Raw genomic sequence first — 18,298 nt, forward strand, 5'->3', positions numbered from 1 at the left:
AAGGTATTTCTCCCACTTTCCTAGCGTCCTTCGTGGTGTAGTGGTTCTGCACGCTGGGCCGCTATTCCAGAGGTCCGTGGTTCGATTCCCGGCGAAGGCGTCCGCTATCTTTCATCTTTTCTGCCTCTAAAAATATCCTAATGACTCTACAAGTGGCGTAAAAGTGAACTAAAAGGGTTGTGGATGATGATTCTCCGCACCCAGGATTTGGCGACTAGGTCCCCTAAAACCCTAGTCGCCCTTTAAAAAGGGGAGTATATAAGGTATTTCTCCCAATTTCCTAGCGTCCTTTGTGGTGTAGTGGTTCTGCACGCTGGGCCGGTATTCCAGAAGTCCGTGGTTCGATTCCCGGTGAAGGCGTTTGCTAATTTTCATCTTTTATGCCTCCAAAAAAAATCCTAATGACTCTACAGCACAAGGAAGAACTTTTAAAATCTTCTTGCTTGATACTTGATCTGCATACATGATTTTGCTTATGTATTAATATATATTAATACATATATACAGATATGTATTAATATATGTAAAGACTCATTATCTGGTTTGGAAGCACTAGCAGATGATGATAACACTAATATTTTGGTCTCATACGTAAACGATCTCCTTGTAAAAGTTGAGAAAATGCATGATGGGAAAACGAACTAGGTGAAAACCCATATTAGTGTTATAGGCAATGAGAGGGACGATATGTTGGCCAAAGAGGCTGCTATGGGTGATGCGTTTGATATTCAAGCATCAAAAAGAATTATTATTGGTAGAATCAAGGATTTCTATTATGGTTGCTGGAAAGAGAAATGGAACATTTCTGGGAAAAAGGAAAGATTATTTGTTGAACTCTGAAGTTTCTGGAAATATGAGAATGATATGCGATTTTGATTACAATCAAATAATCACTGGACACGGGCGCTTCTCGAAGTACCTGAAAAGATTTACTTTTTAAAATAATAGTCTTTGTAGTATTTATAGTGTAGAACTCTCAGTTTAAAGGGGAAATAGCAGACGATTGTGGCTTTTGGAGCAATGAAGAAGCGCACGTACTTGCAAAAAGAGGTGCTAGCTTATTATAAAATCCTAATACAGCCATTTCTTTTTTGAGGAATAAACTGTTTTTAAAATGTTATTTATGTCTGATATCTTACGAGATTTTCAGACTCTTACAGCCTTGAAAAGTTGGAAAATGATAATTCCTTCTCTTATTCCCGATAGTCCCAGACGCAATTCAGTTGCTGCTTTCCGTCAGTCTATAGGACATGATTGCCTTGTCGCCCACCTGCATCGCTTGAGCATTTCAAGCGATCCTATTTGCCCACTTTGCAGTTCTGGAAAAGAAATGGACTGGGACCACCTGCTTCGATGTGGGGCTCTTCATAGTCTTGAGATAGTGGGACACAATAGCGCTCCTTAGGCAATGACTTCGGTCTTTTTGTTCTTAGTTCTATTGTTTGTAAGATTTTAGTTCTTTGTAACTCTTTGTTTCTTTATTTTTTCTATTTCCAATGGCTAATGGCGACAAACCATTAGCCATTGGAAATAAAAAACGTATAAAAAAGTTTTTGTTGTGCTGAAGGCAGTGCACGAAACGTTTATTAAAAGTTAACGTCGATGACTGCATATTATTGCGATATGTTCAGGAAAAACCTGATAACATAAAGGAATTCTATTGTCGCAGGAAACGTTTAGATTTGCGAAGCATTTGATGAACTTTATAAATGGCAATACTGGAAATTTTCGTTTGATGCTTTTAACCGTATTTCTGTTTTAATCTTTTAACTGTATTTTTGTTTTTTTGTCATGGTGGTGTTTCGTTAACCGTGAGGCCGATTATTATCGGCCAGAAGGTTTGCAGCACACTCGAATATTACATTAAATTACTTGATTTTGCTTTCGATATATTATCTATGGAGTCTCTTGCTCTTTGGTAACACCAAATGTGCGAGAGCTCTTGAGACTAAAAAGAATTATTGCTATGCCTTTTAAGTACCACAGAGAGAGGGAAAGGGTATAAAAGACCCTTTTGTTTGGCTGATATAAAATATAACAGACGCTACCATTCGTGCTTACGGAGGTCAACAATTATGGCTTAAATGAAAGATAATGAATAAACTAAAACTAAGACAAGTCACTTAGTCTAAAGGCTGCACAAATAGAAAATACGCATGTTGGCTCTGCCCAAGGTCGGAGTAACAAACCCAATAGCTAGAATAATGCAACCGCGCAGAATACTAGTAACAGATCCAAAGAAGCAACACGGCCTTCAGGTAGGCAGAACACGCTCTAATTTTACCCTCTAAATCCTTTCTTTAAATACTCTCTTCTTTCTACTTCATTTGAATATCGAGCAAGCTATGAATTTACATTAAGGAAGGAAAATGGAAATGAGGGCGATAGGAAAAATGATTAGCATAAAATAACTTGCTAGAAACTAAACGTAAATTGTACAAGGTACAAAGTGTAGTTATTGAGCATTTTGTCTATTTTCCTGAAAGTAATTCGCAACTATCACATTTCTGCACAACAAATTCCGAAAATTAAAAACCGCGAAAGAATATTTTAATCTCAAACAGACTTTGATCTGAAGTCTAAATTTGATTAATATTTGCAACTCTTTACTGTCGATTCAATCTGTTTTCAAAACGTTTGAGAAACAGAGTAAACTGAAAAAATGTAAAGGACAATCATACTTACATGGATACATATACACGTATAAAAGTAAAAAAGCAAATTTAAATCCTAAAAAATCTAAAATAATTTTTAAAAAAATTTTAAAAAATGTGCAAACATATAAAAGATTTAATTCTCGAACTAATTTACAATATCATTTAAATTCAGAAGCATAAGCAAATCAAGTGCAAAATCAATACATGAAAATAAATTCACTAATTTAGCAAATTAAAATTAAACTAAATAATTTTTTTTAAAATGCATAAGTGAATGACAGTAGAGTAGGCAGGAGACAGACTTATCAAGGGGAAGTTGCCTCCAAACCTAACTCTTCAATCATTCAATTCGATATATATATATAAGTACATATATGTAATAATAAAATTCCATAGTCAAGAATATAATTAAAATTCTAACTGTATGTTCTTTTAATTTTTAATGGCGACGTTCTCTTATTTGAAAGTACGTGGAATTAAATCCACAGCCCCGTTGTCAAGTTGTTTTTCCCGCCTTTTCTACACGTACAGTTACAGAATGTTCTCGAGATATTTAAAGCGAACTGGATTGGCTGACGAGGCTGACGTCATTTCTTGGAAGCTCCGCCTTTCCAGTGGCCTTTTTCAAAACTTTCTTTAATCAGTACTAAAAACGCTTTAGACATAAACGGAAATGGTTTCTTAAATTGAAGCTAAAAATTGCTTAATGCTGAAATTTTATAACAAATTTAAAAACTTAAAACCCAAAGTGTGTTACATCAAGATCGTTGGCTGAGATTAATGAAGGTTTAGCAGTTTTATTGGCTTAATGCAATGAATAATAATATTCAAAAATAAATATTAACATTTTAGGAAAATATAAATGTTATTGAATGATTTTTACCAGAAATATACTAACCATATTCTTCATTCGCAGATTATATCTTTCATTATTCATAGCAGTCATATTTGAGGATGAAGTGCTTATCTAAACTTAAATGTTATATAATGTTTGGACAAAAAGCAGTGTATTTTGTTTAAGTTTATCAGAAACTTAGTTGCAGAGTAACTTTTAGAAGTTAAGGCTAAATCTTAAATAGAGAACAGCACTTTCTACGACAACCCTCTTACATTCTATCACTGAATACAACTGCATTTCTAGACATTTAGTTTTAATTCTTTTCAGGCAAGTAAGTTAATTTTAATTTCGTTGAGTTTGATCTTTAAAAACTAATTAATTAACTACTTTTTTAAACTTTTATTTAAAGTATTATGTTAATTTTGATCTTCCTTTGAGTTACATTTTAATGTTAAATAATTTTGATTTTACTTTTGAATTTGAGTTTAAAAATAAGAATGTCGGTGAATATCTCTTCCTTAAGTAAGGATCTCCTTTAGACGTATTTTTCAAGAGAAACTTAAATTTAAAAGATTATTATTTAATTTGTTTCTGAAATTTCTGTAATTTTGTTTCTGAAAGTTCTTTTGGCTCTTTCTCTATTGATTGAGTATTGTTCGCAACTTATGATATGGGTCTAGCAGAAATATAATTTGATACTTGCATGGAAGAAAGACGAAACACTCTCACTTAATTTAGTTGTTGTTAATTAATAGTAGATTGGTTTGTTCTCATTGACAAGTCAATTAATCTGCGATTTTTCAAAACTTAAAATTTTGACTTTTGATTTGGTATATTTTCGAGTAATGATTCTTATATTTTTAAAGCAATAGAGATCTAGAAAGCGCTAGTTTAAAATACTAATTAAAATATTCATTATTTTTTTTAATAATTCATGGTTTTATTTGAAATTCTTTTCCTTGAAGATGGTATATAAAACGTTTTTTAATTATAAATTATGTATATATATATTTGTAATAATAAAATTCCATAGTCAAGAATACACTTAAAATTCTAACTGTATGTTCTTTTCATTTTTAATGGCGACGGTCTCTTATTTGAAAGTACGTGGAATTAAATCCACAGCCCCGTAGTCAAGTTGTTTTTCCCGCCTTTTCTACACGTACAGTTTTAGAATGTTCTGGAAATATTTAAAGCGAACGGGATTGTCTGACGAGGCTGACGTCGTTTCTTGGAAGCTCCGTCTTTCCAGAGGCAATAAAAGGACTCGCAAAAGGAATATCGGGGCTTTTTCTTAAATGTCACGATGCAGTAAACTTCATACAAAAAGTTATTAGTAATTCTTTTTATTTACTTCGGATATCTGATTTTGTAACTGCTATTTTCTCCTGAATAATAAATAATGGATCCTCCTGTTTTTTAAATTTATCGTCTGATTATTTAAGCTACGACTACATTTATGATTCTTCAGCATTCTATTTATTCCGGACAAAAGCTGGTACATCACATATATATATATATATATATATATAATTATATATACATATAATTATGTATAATTTATTTCCTAAACAGTATTGATTAATTGATTATATTATCTCCTAATTTTAATTAAAGTAGAATTATTTTAAAAGTGTGCATCCATACTGGTAAGTTATATTTTGAAAGATGTTTTGAAGTAATTTGAAAGCAAAATGTTAATAATGTTTTAACGGGGACTGGAGTTAAATCATCACGAAGAATAATATTTCAATTGTAAAAGGAAAAATTAAAACATGTAATTATTGTCATTGATCGGAAATTAGTTGACTTTTCAAGGGGAACGAACCAACTCCCGTTCAATGAACAATAATTGATAAAAATACGTAAATATGAAAGTGTTTCGTCTTTACTCGAGTTATAAGTTAAAGCCAAACCGGCAATTCTAGTCAGGCCAAATAATTCCGCGAATAGTTGTTATTCAAAGAACTTATTCTCATGAAGCATTTTAGTCAATTCAATTTGGAGTAAAAATCAATTACTGTAGAGAAATCCTGTAAAACTCGAGTAACCGTCCCCGACACTATCATCTTTATGTATTTGAGTACTATATTATTTGTAGAAATTAAACATTGGAAATCGTCATCATGAAATCGAATTCAAAGTAAAGTTGAAATAAACATAGAAGATTATAAAAATGGTGCGGCTAATTTGCACCAAAAAGGGATATGCACAACTACATGTTATTGCACTCCTATATAGAAAATGTTAACTTTCTGAGGCTGCTCGTTTAAGAGTTATGTGAGATACATACATATATACGTGCGTAGATATTTACATACAGACGTCATGAAAAAAATTTCTTCTTCTGAATACATTCAAATCCATTTTATAATCCGTTTAGGAAAAAAGGGTCCTTTATTCTGTCCTTACGTACAGATGCCACGCAAAAACATCGTTAAATTGCATTCGATAGCTCTCAAAATGAATCTTTTTGTTGAACTATAATACCAGAATTTTTTTTGATTACAATGCTTCCTTTACTTCGTGCAAGGAAGTAAGCTTAGCTACACGAATAGGTAGATTCATTGAATAACGGCTTCAGTTGTTTTTCAAAATTATTTCTGATTGGTTAGGTTTGGATACATGTACGAGTGATGTTACAATTTACTGCACATGATTGCATACTCTAATGAAAATAAATTTAACCGGTATAGATGCATTTATTCATATAGTCTTCGCATAGTAACACTACGTGTCCACTACGGAAACAGATCTATGTCATTAAAGTGGGTTTTCGCTAATAGCTTTCAAACCGATGCCAATTCAAGAGATAAATTTAAACAAACTTACATTCATCACTCTGTTCGTGTGTGCAACATAAAATAATTGCAAAGTGTTGCCACAACAAAACGTAATTATAATTCAAACGGAATGTTTGCAATTTAATAGTTTCTCCAAATCTTTCAGAGGGATTTAACGGAGTTTGGAAGCTCTCTTCCCTAAACTAAATTTACTTCTTTAATTAATTAATCAATGCAATTACTCACCGCGTTTAGAGCCCTTAATCCTACTTCCTAAAGCAGTGACACTTTACCGGAAATAAGCCCACAGTACATAAAAGAGTTAGTTAAAATAGCAATTCTTTAGAATGCCTGAGTTGTAGAAGTCCTTAAGTTCGTTTGCATAAGTTATGTTTCCTGCTGAATAGCTGGTAAAAAAGCATTGTGATGCACAGTACATTATAAATGCAATACAATACATTATTAAATGAGTAAATTGTTGGCAAAAATATCCATATATTGTAAATATCCTATAATTTACAAATATTCTTTTCATTATAATCATTAATTTGTAGGTTGTAGAATAATGGTTGTTTGTTTATGTTATCATTTTCACTCAGGATTTAAGTTTCAAGCATTTTGTCCTTTGTCATTCCTTAACTTGCGAGAAGTTATTTTAACGAAAGATCTATCCTAATTTGTGGCTTTAGTTTTTTAATGAAATAATTATTTAATTATTTTTTAATGAATATACTATTTACTAATTAATTTGCTTTAGCTGCTCAGAATTAATTTTATGATTCTACTGTCCCCTACCGTTTTTTCAGCCCTTTGTTTCAAAAACGGTTAGAATATGTTAGTTCTGGTTGGAATACCCGCTCACCGACTAATACCTGAATTGCTTGCTATTTCATTTCTACTTCCACCCATTCCAGTCTCTTTCAACCACAGGCCCACCAGCGGCCGAGCGGCAAAGTCGCTAAACACTGGTAATTCGGTCCGAGATTCGAATCCTGCGAACGGGCTGGCTGCATGGGTGTTTTCGTGGTTTTCCCCATGTGTAATGTGTATACGAGCCAGTTTCCCTCAGAAAGTCCCTAGTGTGCTTTGCCATAATTAAATACACCACACCATATCTTTCAACCAGCACCTGATCTCTAGCCTTCGCATCTCCTACAGTCATGCCTTTCGCATCTCTACGATCATTCCTTTCGCATTTCCTACAATCATGCTTTTCGCATCTCTACGATCATTCCTTTCGCATTTCCTACAATCATGCCTTTCGCATCTCCTACAATCACGCCTTTCGCATCTCTAAGAACATTCCTTTCGCATTTCCTACAATCATGCCTTTCGCATCTCCTACAATCATGCCTTTCGCATCTCCTACAATCATGCCTTTCGCATCTCCTACAATCATGCCTTTCGCATCTCCACAATCCCGAATTCAAATTCTTCTCGCTAGACTAGCTTCGATTGCAAGCCATGATGTTTTCTTGCCACGACGTTCTAGTGAATGACGACTGTTTCTTGAACGTGAAACAGATTGCAATAACTTCTATCATGTTTCCAGGTTTTTTGTCGCCAATGTATTTCGTTTCCACTGCCTTTTACTTTCTGCAGAGTTTTAGGACCGAGTTTTCGTTCATTTCATGGCCATCTATGTATTGAGAAATGACTTAGGGCTTTTTCTCAGTTACATCATCACCATAATTCTAGCCATTTTAAAAGTAACGGCCAAATTCCTCATATTTTCTACTAAGGATTGATAATCGTCCACGAGCGTGCACAGAGTGGCCCAGTTCACCCAAGCCAGGCAGAAATGGGCGGGATGTCACAACTTCACCATTGGTCTCACAGTAATTCCATTGACAGGCCTACTGCACTACTGTGCATTTCAACCCCAAATGCGATTGCATAACACTGGGGGGGGAGTGCATCCGAAAGTTTCCGACCCCTCTTTCCCTATCGTCAAACAACTTAAGAGAACTGCAGATTAACTAATATTTTAAGTGCCCCCGTCTCATACAGATACATGCTTAACAGTAGCCGAGTTGTTACGATCTCTCAAAAACTGGTAGTTTGAACTAGTTTCGGTTCTATATCAGACAAACAGGTTGTCTGATCGATTTTCATGGTTTTTCTATGTGTACGAGCCATCACCCTTCAGAACGTCCTGCTGGTAGACATCCCTTCTCTTAAATAGATAGCCCTCGGGGCTTTGCCATATTGAAATAACGTAACCTAACCCTTAGATATTAGCACATACAAATATGTATGCTATCTCTGTTTTCAAACTCGCGCACAGTGATACGGCCGGTAGCATCACTAACCACTATACCGAACAATATGGCTCTTAAAACAGAGGATTTTTTTTTGTTGTTGTTTTTTGTTTTTGTTTAATTATTTGAAGAGATTTAAGAGTTTCATGTTTAGCTATGCTCACTCTACGTTGCTTTTTTACTGATAAACCGTAAATTGTTTTTAAATATCAACTGCTACTGTTGAATATAAGCATTTAAATAATTTTGGGAAAAATGATCATCAAGATTGAAGAGTTTTAGTTATGTGCTTTATTTGCTGAATTTTATTTATATGTTTTTAATAAATATGGATGTGTTTCAAAAGCTATATTCAAAACTTCCAAAGTTATTTTGGGAAAGCTTTCAAATTTTGTTTCTAATTAGAAACTTCTAATATGCAGTAAAGACTTTTCCCTATTTTTTATTATTTTTCTTATGTTAAGGATTTCAGAAATTCGAAATATTCAAGGAAATTCGAAAACATTATAGGATTTAGATTCGAGAAATTTTGGAATTTTTTCCACTTTTGCAGTTTTATTATGAAGAAATACTTTTACATTCTCTTCTACGAGTACATTCAACTTCCTTGAATACGTTATCATAATCATCTCGTTTTTACCAAAGTTACCAAGTATTTGATCTCAAAAACGATATTTGCCATATATATTTCACAAAATCATTATTGGTTATTATCATACTGCAGTTGTTCCTCTACATTCAAGTAGTGTAATATAAATTTCCCTTTAGTTTTGCTTTGAGTGGCAACAGATGTAAGAAGTTATTATTTGGTATAATAAACTTGTTGCGTTTAAATTTTTAAAGAGATCATGTAGGTAGAAATGAATTGATGAATGGACAAAATGGTGTACATTTACTGTCGTATCTAACAACAGAATTGGTTGTAATCAGACTTATAAACATTTCATTGAATGTTTACATAAAGATAATTGTTGTACGATGTTAAGTAACATGAAGGAAAAACTATAGTTTTTACTTTACATAATTTTTAAAAATGGCTAGAATTATCGCGATTATATGGTTGATAAAAAATGCCTAAACCATTTCTCGATAGTGAAGTCAGCCATGAAATCAATGAATTTAGATTTTATTTGATATAAAATAAATTTCTTCAATTTGTACGTCTGGATTTTCAAATATCGATTATTTTGAAAGTTCAGGTATATATATGGGTATATATAGGCCGGTATGTGTTAAATTACCTATTTCAGTCAAGATACTTATGTTTTTGAAAACTTATTAAATTGGCGAAATATTTTCATTGGAGACTGCGTGTATTAGAATAATGAAAGGTCAATTATTTTCAACTGATAAAAAACTTTTATCTAAATTTTAGGTCCTGATTTTTGGGGGCTGTTGAATCCAGAATGGAATCTTTGCAGTAAAGGCCATCGTCAATCCCCAGTGGATATTGATCCATCTAAGCTGCTATATGATCCTTTCTTGAGGACTATCCATCTAGACAAACATAGGGTAGGTATATATTTATTGCATTTACCAGCTCTTTTAATAATGCAAATGGATGTAGTGCTCGTCTGAAAGCATCATTGGTAATGCTCTGAAACATATAATTAGATAGTAACCTCTGTCTTTGGCTTCATTTCTATTTATAACTAGCTTTGAGCTATATTGAATTTTCGCCCTCAGCCCGAGCTGATGTTTCTCTCTGAGCCATTCTCAAGGTAGTTTCTGTAGTAGATTTAATTGTACGCTAAAATTATCACAGATTTAAAATGCATCTACGTACAAAGTTAAGAACACGCCGTAAAAAAGACGTCTGCGCCCACTTAAAAATCCTTGTCCAAAAGACAAAAATACTTCTTTATTTGAAATCACTTTGATTAACCACCACTTTTATTAATAACGAAAGTAACTGAAATGTCCCGCAAATTAGATGCCTTTTACACGAATGATGATAATCTGTGATCACATCACATCTGTAATGTATTTGTATTAAATTTGCTACCAAAGACTGAACGCGAGCGTTTGCCATTAGCCAAGTCACACCACGTGACCTTACTTACACTCATTTCCCATTGGCCGGCTTACAACATGTGATTTCAGTTCTAAAAATGAATTTTCAAGATTATTATTCCTTTTACGCAAATTATGAAAATGAAATTTCAGAATTAAATTAATTTATTTAAAGGACTTTAATACACCAGATACACACGTAACTGTTCCACTCCCTATATATATGTTCCTATGTAAATGTAATTGTGTATGCCTTCCAGCAATTTCGACAAAACGAAGGTATAGCAAATTTCTCTGCAGTCAGAGGAAAACTGTGTAAGGTCGGAGAGAACATCAGTTTAATTTAATTCAGAATTTAGTTGAGAGTATTGATACTTTTTATATTATTTATATTTTATTTAGTCCAAAGGTGCCTAGTCCCTGAAGGACTATTGTTTTCGTTTTGCGATTTTGCATTAAATCACTATAAATGTCCGTTTCACTTTTCAAATTGTTGCCACCAAATGTTAGAGTCCTGCATTATGTTCGAAAAAATTAAATAATGAAATATATGCATAAATGTATGTTTATTTCTCGCATTGTGATAAAACAACGGTACATAGAGCCATCGAATATTGAATGACGTAATCTTCCTACGAATATGGGCATGTGGAAGACCAAATTTGAAATTTGGAATTCGTTTTATTAACGATTTTATATTTTTTAAAACTTAACGAATTTTTGATTAACAAACTGAACTATTTAAAAGCGAGCAATGGCAACATTCTACGGGGAAGAAAAACCGTTTTATCTCCAGCGCGCGGAACTGTGTATCGGAAATTCTACAGATAGGTTCATTTTAAAATTATTTTGCGACATTGCTATTGAACTGAATTTTATGGTTTAAGTGCAAAAAACATGATATTTAATAAATAAAGGTAGCACACAAAACGTTAAATAAACGCCCGTTTGGACGTAATTTAAAATCTGAAACATTTCAGACATTTTTTATTATTTTTTATATTATCTTATATGCGTATATAGGTTAATTATACAGAATATACTAATTTATTTTATCTAACTAGTCGGTTATTTTATGTTAAGTATCTTTATTGTCATTCTCTTTTCCGCTTTCCTGCCAGAATGCTAATTTTAGCTCGCGCGCATTTAAAGGAGATAGGAAAAGACGGGAGGTTTTAGATTGTTAGACAGAACGTATTCCGCCTGCTGAAGGCAACGTTACTAGTTTAAATTCTACTATAGCAATGTATCTTCGGCGTTGATGTATTCTTGCCATTAGTGCTTGACTCGCCGTTTAGGTTTGAGTCAACTTGAACATTATTCCTTTCTGTGTAGGCGTCGACCTAATTTAGGTTTAATTTAATCAAATTGAAATTCCTTACTTTTGAGAAACGCCATAAATGCTGGCTGATCTGTGAGCACCTCCTGTTAAACTATTTGAGTTTCTTAATAAAAGGGTCTTTTACAACATTCTTACCTTCTCTGTTTTATTAAGACCTTCTCTGTTACCTTCTCTGTTATATAGCGATAAATCGCTTTCTTACTTTTTTATTAAACGAATCACAAGGAGTTCCCCATGTACCACATAGTATCATATGTATCTTACAGAAGTAAGTCTGAAACACAATACAAAATAAACAGTAAAAGAAAACTTAAAACAAAATTAAGAAGCATTACAGAATTTTACAATGAATTGACAAATATTGTCAAAGGCACTTCTCTCAGAAACAAACTGCTGAAATTCTGCAGTCCAGTTAATATTAAAATTTTTAGTGCCAGTTTCAAGATTTTTCTTTCACGCTCACATTTGGGACATAGAAGAAGCACATGTTCATTATTTTCCTCGCCACCGACGCTACAATCACATATTGTCTCTGGGATCAACTTAAATCTGCTCAGATAACATTTAAAATGTCATTTCTGCCTGTTTTTTTTTTTTTTTTTTTTTTTTTTTTTTTTTTTTTTTTTTGTCTTAGTGCATGCTTTCCAAGAAGGTGAGAGTCTATATGTGGTGGCGAACCTTTTAGGGGCCGCGTGCTCAAAATGGAATGGCCGCGTCCCAAATTAAATTAGAATTATTCATAAATTACCTCAAAATGCTTAGATCTGAAAACTGGAATCCATTTAGCAATGAGAATATTAAACCTCGCCGGCAGTCTGCAATAAATTCGTTTAGCAAACATTAGCTGCTTCAACTTTAAAGAATTGTACCATTTCCGTGTGCGTTCAATAAATAACGAACCCTTGCGTACCTACCAATATAAAAAACAAGAAATTTTTTCCGGAAAAGTAAAACAAGTACGTTTAAAACTTTTGTATAAATATCTGTCCATAACAGATGATGACAAGATTTCCTAGTTCCTAATTGCATTTATAAGCCATGATTAGCTTGTTAATTTGCAAGCTGTGTTCCGACTTCCTAAAGTAATGTGCCTCCTTGGGCGCTTTAAGTAGATGAATGTTGAACGATAGGACCCAGGGGACAGGCTGGCAGGTGGAAGAAAGAGGTGTGACCACTTGTCACGTGTCCGCTGAAGACATAGTGGTTGGCTACGGGGATTTCCAGTAAAGTCCTAAAAATACAATTATTCACAGAAAAATAATAGCTTTAAAAGTCATGATTAATTGTACAGTTCCCATTTCCAATGAAGTAAACATACAAGTCCATATTTCTATAAACAGGCTGTGAATTCAATGTTTATGGCACGTGAAAAATTCAGATTTGATCTTAATGATTTTCGTCTTTCTAATCTGTTAAGTTTAGGATTATGTATCCTTAGATTGCCAATAGATGGCGGTAGTAAAAAGAAATTGTGATGTCATAATTATGTGTATGTATTAGTTCGTCTTTGGTGTTCGTTAATAAACGTTGTGTGGAATAACGCTCCTCTGTTTATTACTTTACATTCGATCCAGATTATTAGAGACTTACATATATTTTGTTTATAATTAAATGGTCGTAAAAGCTCAAGTTCCATTCAATATTTCACCTATGTTCAGTTTTAGTCGATTAAATGTGGCAAAAAATTGATCATAATGGATCAGAAATCAATAACGCGAACAAACAAACACACAAACAGACATTCATCTTTAGCATTTTTTTCTCCAATGAGAGAAGCTATTGCCACTCGGAAACATGAAAGCGACAATTAGTGTTTTCAGAGTTTTTAATTAATATCTCGGCTGATTAAAGTCGTACGAAGGTGGAAACAGTCGAAATGGCTTCCAACGAATTTTTGGAATCGGGAATAATGTATTTAACGTTTGGCAATGATATTTTTATTTCGTTGTAAAACTTAGTAATTTTTTGTTAACAAATTCTACTATTTGAAAACGAGCAGTGGCAACACTTCTCGAAATGAAGCAGATTTTCATCTCCAGCGTGCAAGACTGTTGCCACTCGGAAAAATGAGGATGGAAATTGGCGTTTTGAGAGTTTTTAATTAATATCTCTGATTTTAGATACTTTTTTCGGAAAAAAAGTGTACGTTGACCTTCACCACGACTCAGAAAAGAATTGTAGAAAGTTTGGTGACGATAGCTGTAGTAATGACTGAGTTAATCGCTAAAAACTAAAAATACAAACACACGGACATTCTCCTTTATATATATATATGGATTGGTGAATATTTTCAACACCAGTAATCAAAGCAGACGCAATAAAAATATTTTACATAGAAGAGAGTGAATACCAGGAAGCATTAGCTGGCAAATAAAGATTTCTTAGAAAATAAGGGGAGGGGGTGAATAAGAGGTGTGTTATTACCTTCAATAAGATTAATTTCGTGTTTAGTTTAATTCAAGGCTAAATACATTAATTAATTAGATCGTCAAAACATAAATTCATTTAAAGTTTATTATTTATTTGGAGTTTTACATGGCTTCCCCATCTGATACCAAAAATATATTTGCGATAAAAATGCTTTTAATACATCACAGGTTCCGTTAGCTTAAAGCAAATTAAATTTTATCCCAACGCTCTCATTAGCCGGTACATGTATTTAATTGCAGTCTTTCGAAAATATTTGAATTTGACGAAGATGCTATTAACAATAGTAAAGGTATGTTTCTTAATCCACAGCTATGGTAACAAAAAAGAAACATACTTTATTGAAACCAAATCCTAGTATTTAATTTTAACGAAAATGTTGAAAGTAAATGTCTTTCTTCACTTGTATGCGTTCAAAATGAGAATGTGCAATATCTAATTATAAATGAATTAGACTGAAGAATTTTCTCGGCTGATAAATATTCATAATTATTTCTACTTAATGTATTTTATCTTCTCATGTTTGAAACTAATCGATAGAGGAAAGAAAGATCTATTTCTTGTAACAGTCCTAGAGTGTATCCTTATACTTTTATAACAACTGTACAGAATCTACGACGTGGATTTTGGAATCGCTGGAAAAGGGAATACTTCTCTTCAGCAGAGATCCAAGTGGCAGCACACCAAGCCCAACTTGAAGGTCGAGACGGTGGTTCTTGTTATTGAAGATGGATCTCCACCTTTAGCTTGGCCTATAGGGCGGATCATCGATGTCCATCCGGGCAAGGACGTCTTAGTTCGCGTAGCTAACAGTCAAAACTAAAACTGGTGTCTTCAAAAGGCCAATTAATAAACTTTCACCTTTGCTTGTGTAACAGGACTAAACCTGATAGGGTGGGAATATGTTTACATCCAAGCTTTTCGAATTAATTTCCACTTTTCATTGCCCTGCGTTGGCAATATGCTTTTTGATTTGTCGTCGAAAGAATTCGGTCGCTGAAAGCGTAGCTGTCCTATAACTGTTGTAATTCTTATTTTAAAGCTTATCTATAACGCTGAATTATTACAAAATGTTTACGTGTGAATGTTATATTATTAAATGTATGCAGTTTGGTTTGAATAGACCGAGGGTACTTGGATTTATTAAGGATATTTAAAATCGAAAATACTTCATCCATTTCGACGTCTTTCTAAAACAGGAACGTAAACAACAACCTTCTAAAAAAAGCTTATTTACATATGAGCAAATTAAACTGATTAACAAAAAATGTGTACTTTCTGCTTTAATTTACATCAGTTCTTCTAAAACCGAAATTTTAAAGATTTACTTCATTGCAGGAAACATGCAGAAGCTCAACGATGTCCTCTCCTCAATTTGAACTATGGAGCTCACGATGTTAACTGGACGTGCTTTCAATTTATCACAAAGGAAGAGGAAAATTCCTTTCAATCTCACCCAGTTAAAGGGCGTCTGGGAAAGAAGAGTTGGTCTGCTCGGCAAATCTCGACGAATGAGCATTTGATACATTTAGTTTGGCGGCTACGTATTGGGTGTAACGTTTTTTATACTTCTTGAAGCATGGAATGTGAAATAATCAGCTGTGCAAAAGCACAACGATGATTCGAACCCTTAACTTTCCGATTACTTTTTTGATGTTCTTCTAATTACACCACAAAGAGAAGCAGTATTAAAAAGGAAAATTCCTTACTTCTTCGTTTTAGTAAACTTATGATTTGTTACTAGACCTAGGCATATTAGATAGTTTTAATAGATGCTGTACTATTTCTACCTTCTTCAAAAAATTTTCTAGAACTTCTATTAGTTCTCTTAGAATTTTTATTAATACTATTGATTAAACATTCATAGAAACTTTTAGATCCACCCAAACGTGACAGCGGTTAGCGATGCTGACTGCCTCTACGCTCTTCTCTGCACTGAAGAGTCCAGGTTAGAATCCCGGAGAAGGCATGGATGTTTGCAAATGTATAGTGTTTGTTCGGCATGGGGGTCACTCTAAATACGTGGCGAATAGTCCTCTCGAGAAGTTGGCGTTAAGGGAAGAGGGGTGATACACCCTCGAACCGTCTCCCGCCGGGTCCTCTCCTTTAAAATTACGGATGGAACTGAGCAAGGTCGTGCTTTAAACTGCATGGTGCCCAAATCTCTTGCTGACATCAGGCAAAATCTTGCTTCCTTGCCAAGATGAGTTTCGTGGGCTTGCTGTGGTATCAGATAAGCGAAAGTCACAACAAGTTAAACTTTTGGATGGCAGTTCAAATTTTAATTTGCATGCAGCACGCCTTAAAATACGTTATCAAAAGTTCTCATAAAGCATGAAAGCCAAATAGAATTAGTCTTAAAATACAGGTTGTTTATAAAGTCCCGGTCCCATTTTGATGTTTAATAACTCATAAAATAATAAAGATGGATTAAAATTAATAACATAAATGGTTAGATAGACTCAAAAAGTTTCATGACCCTTGTCAATGAACTTCCACGTATGCCCTCTTCGTCGCACGGAGAATATCAAGCCGATATTCAATTTCACGCCAGGTACCGGCAAGTATGTCGGCATCCACAGAGGCTATTGCGGTTGTAATGCTGGCTTTTAGGTCATCAATGTTCGACACTCTCCTCCTGTAAATATTATCTAGATTCTGTTGTCCTTTACAAATCCCCAAAGGAAAAGGTGCAGCGGCGTTATGTGAGGTGATCTGGGTGGCCAAGGAATTGGACCTCCTCGCCCAATCCATCTTCCTGTAAAATGGTCATTCAAAGAACTACGAACAAGGGTACCCCAATGAGGTGGTGCACCATCTTGTTGCAAAAAGACATGTGGCTGAAGCTCTTCTAGTTGTGGAAATACGAAGTTTTCCAACATGTCTAAGTATACGACTGATGAGACCGTCTTTTCTGTAAAAAAGAAAGGTACAATGACTTGGTCGTGCATTAGTCCATACCATGCATTAACCTTTGGGGAATCCTTTGTGCTCACGGTATTCATAGGGATTTTTAGATCCCCATATGCGCACATTATGGCGATTAAAAATGCCAGAAAGATGAAAGGATGCTTCGTCGGAGAACATTATGAGCTTCAGAAATTAATAAGCAGACGATATTTAGAAAATTACAGATATTTAGACTGGAAAATGAAATTATCTGAAATTAACCACACGCGCAGATGATATTTACAAAAGTAAAGATATTCAAAGCTGAAAAGGAAAATATATAAGTTATTCCATCAATAAATGCCAAACATCCGTTTATATCTTCATTATTTTATGAGTTATTAAACATCAAAATGGGTCCGGGACTTTATAAACCCCCTGTATTATTTTAGAATGTAGTTTAGAGTATTCTCATATGAAACAGTAAGCTGGTGATAAGTTCAGATGTATTCTTTAAGTTTGAAGCTCAAACATTGCACAGAACAAGAACCATCGTTACATTTACCGAGTTTGAAAATAAAGAACCTCGATATATTGTTCAAGTTTCAAGATAAAATTTTAGATAAATATTTTAATACGAGTTTCAAGGTAAAGAATCTAGATACATATTTTAATACTAGTTTCAAGATAAAGAATCTAGATACATATTTTAATACTAATTTCAAGATAAGGAATCTAGAAACATGTTTTAATACGAGTTTCAAGATAAAGAGTTTAGATAAATATTTTAATACGAGTTTCAAGATAAAGAACATACATAGGTATTTTAATACGGGTTCCAAGATAAAGAATTTAGGTAAATATTTTTATACGAGTTTCAAGGAAAAGAATCTTGATATATTGCTGAAACGAAGAAGACAAAATTTATATTTCATTACCCTTTGTACAGAAAGGAAACAACATATGATGTAGCCAGGACATGACCACCTGTCAATTCTAAGTTTCTAAATAGTAAGGGGCTTTAAGTAAAGTATCACGTCCGATTGATGGTTTGTAGAAAAAATCTAATTTGTTGTTCCAGTAAACAG

The 18,298-nt window shown here is 33.7% G+C and overlaps 1 protein-coding gene across 2 annotated transcripts in view; it reads left to right on the forward strand.

Annotated features, from left to right (window-relative positions):
- Positions 1-18,298, forward strand: part of LOC118183673 (carbonic anhydrase-related protein 10-like) — a 1,099,923-nt gene that overhangs the window by 742,613 nt on the left and 339,012 nt on the right. For both annotated transcript variants that reach the window (XM_085827194.1, XM_085827193.1), the window contains exon 3: positions 9,915-10,051. In XM_085827194.1, the coding sequence (XP_085683320.1) occupies positions 9,915-10,051 (137 nt within the window). The remainder of the gene's footprint in view (positions 1-9,914; positions 10,052-18,298) is intronic.

This window comes from Stegodyphus dumicola, chromosome 11 (assembly GCF_044657685.1).
Source record: "Stegodyphus dumicola isolate Sdum_Otavi_A_Nest chromosome 11, ASM4465768v1".
Classification (NCBI taxonomy): Eukaryota; Metazoa; Arthropoda; class Arachnida; order Araneae; family Eresidae; genus Stegodyphus; species Stegodyphus dumicola.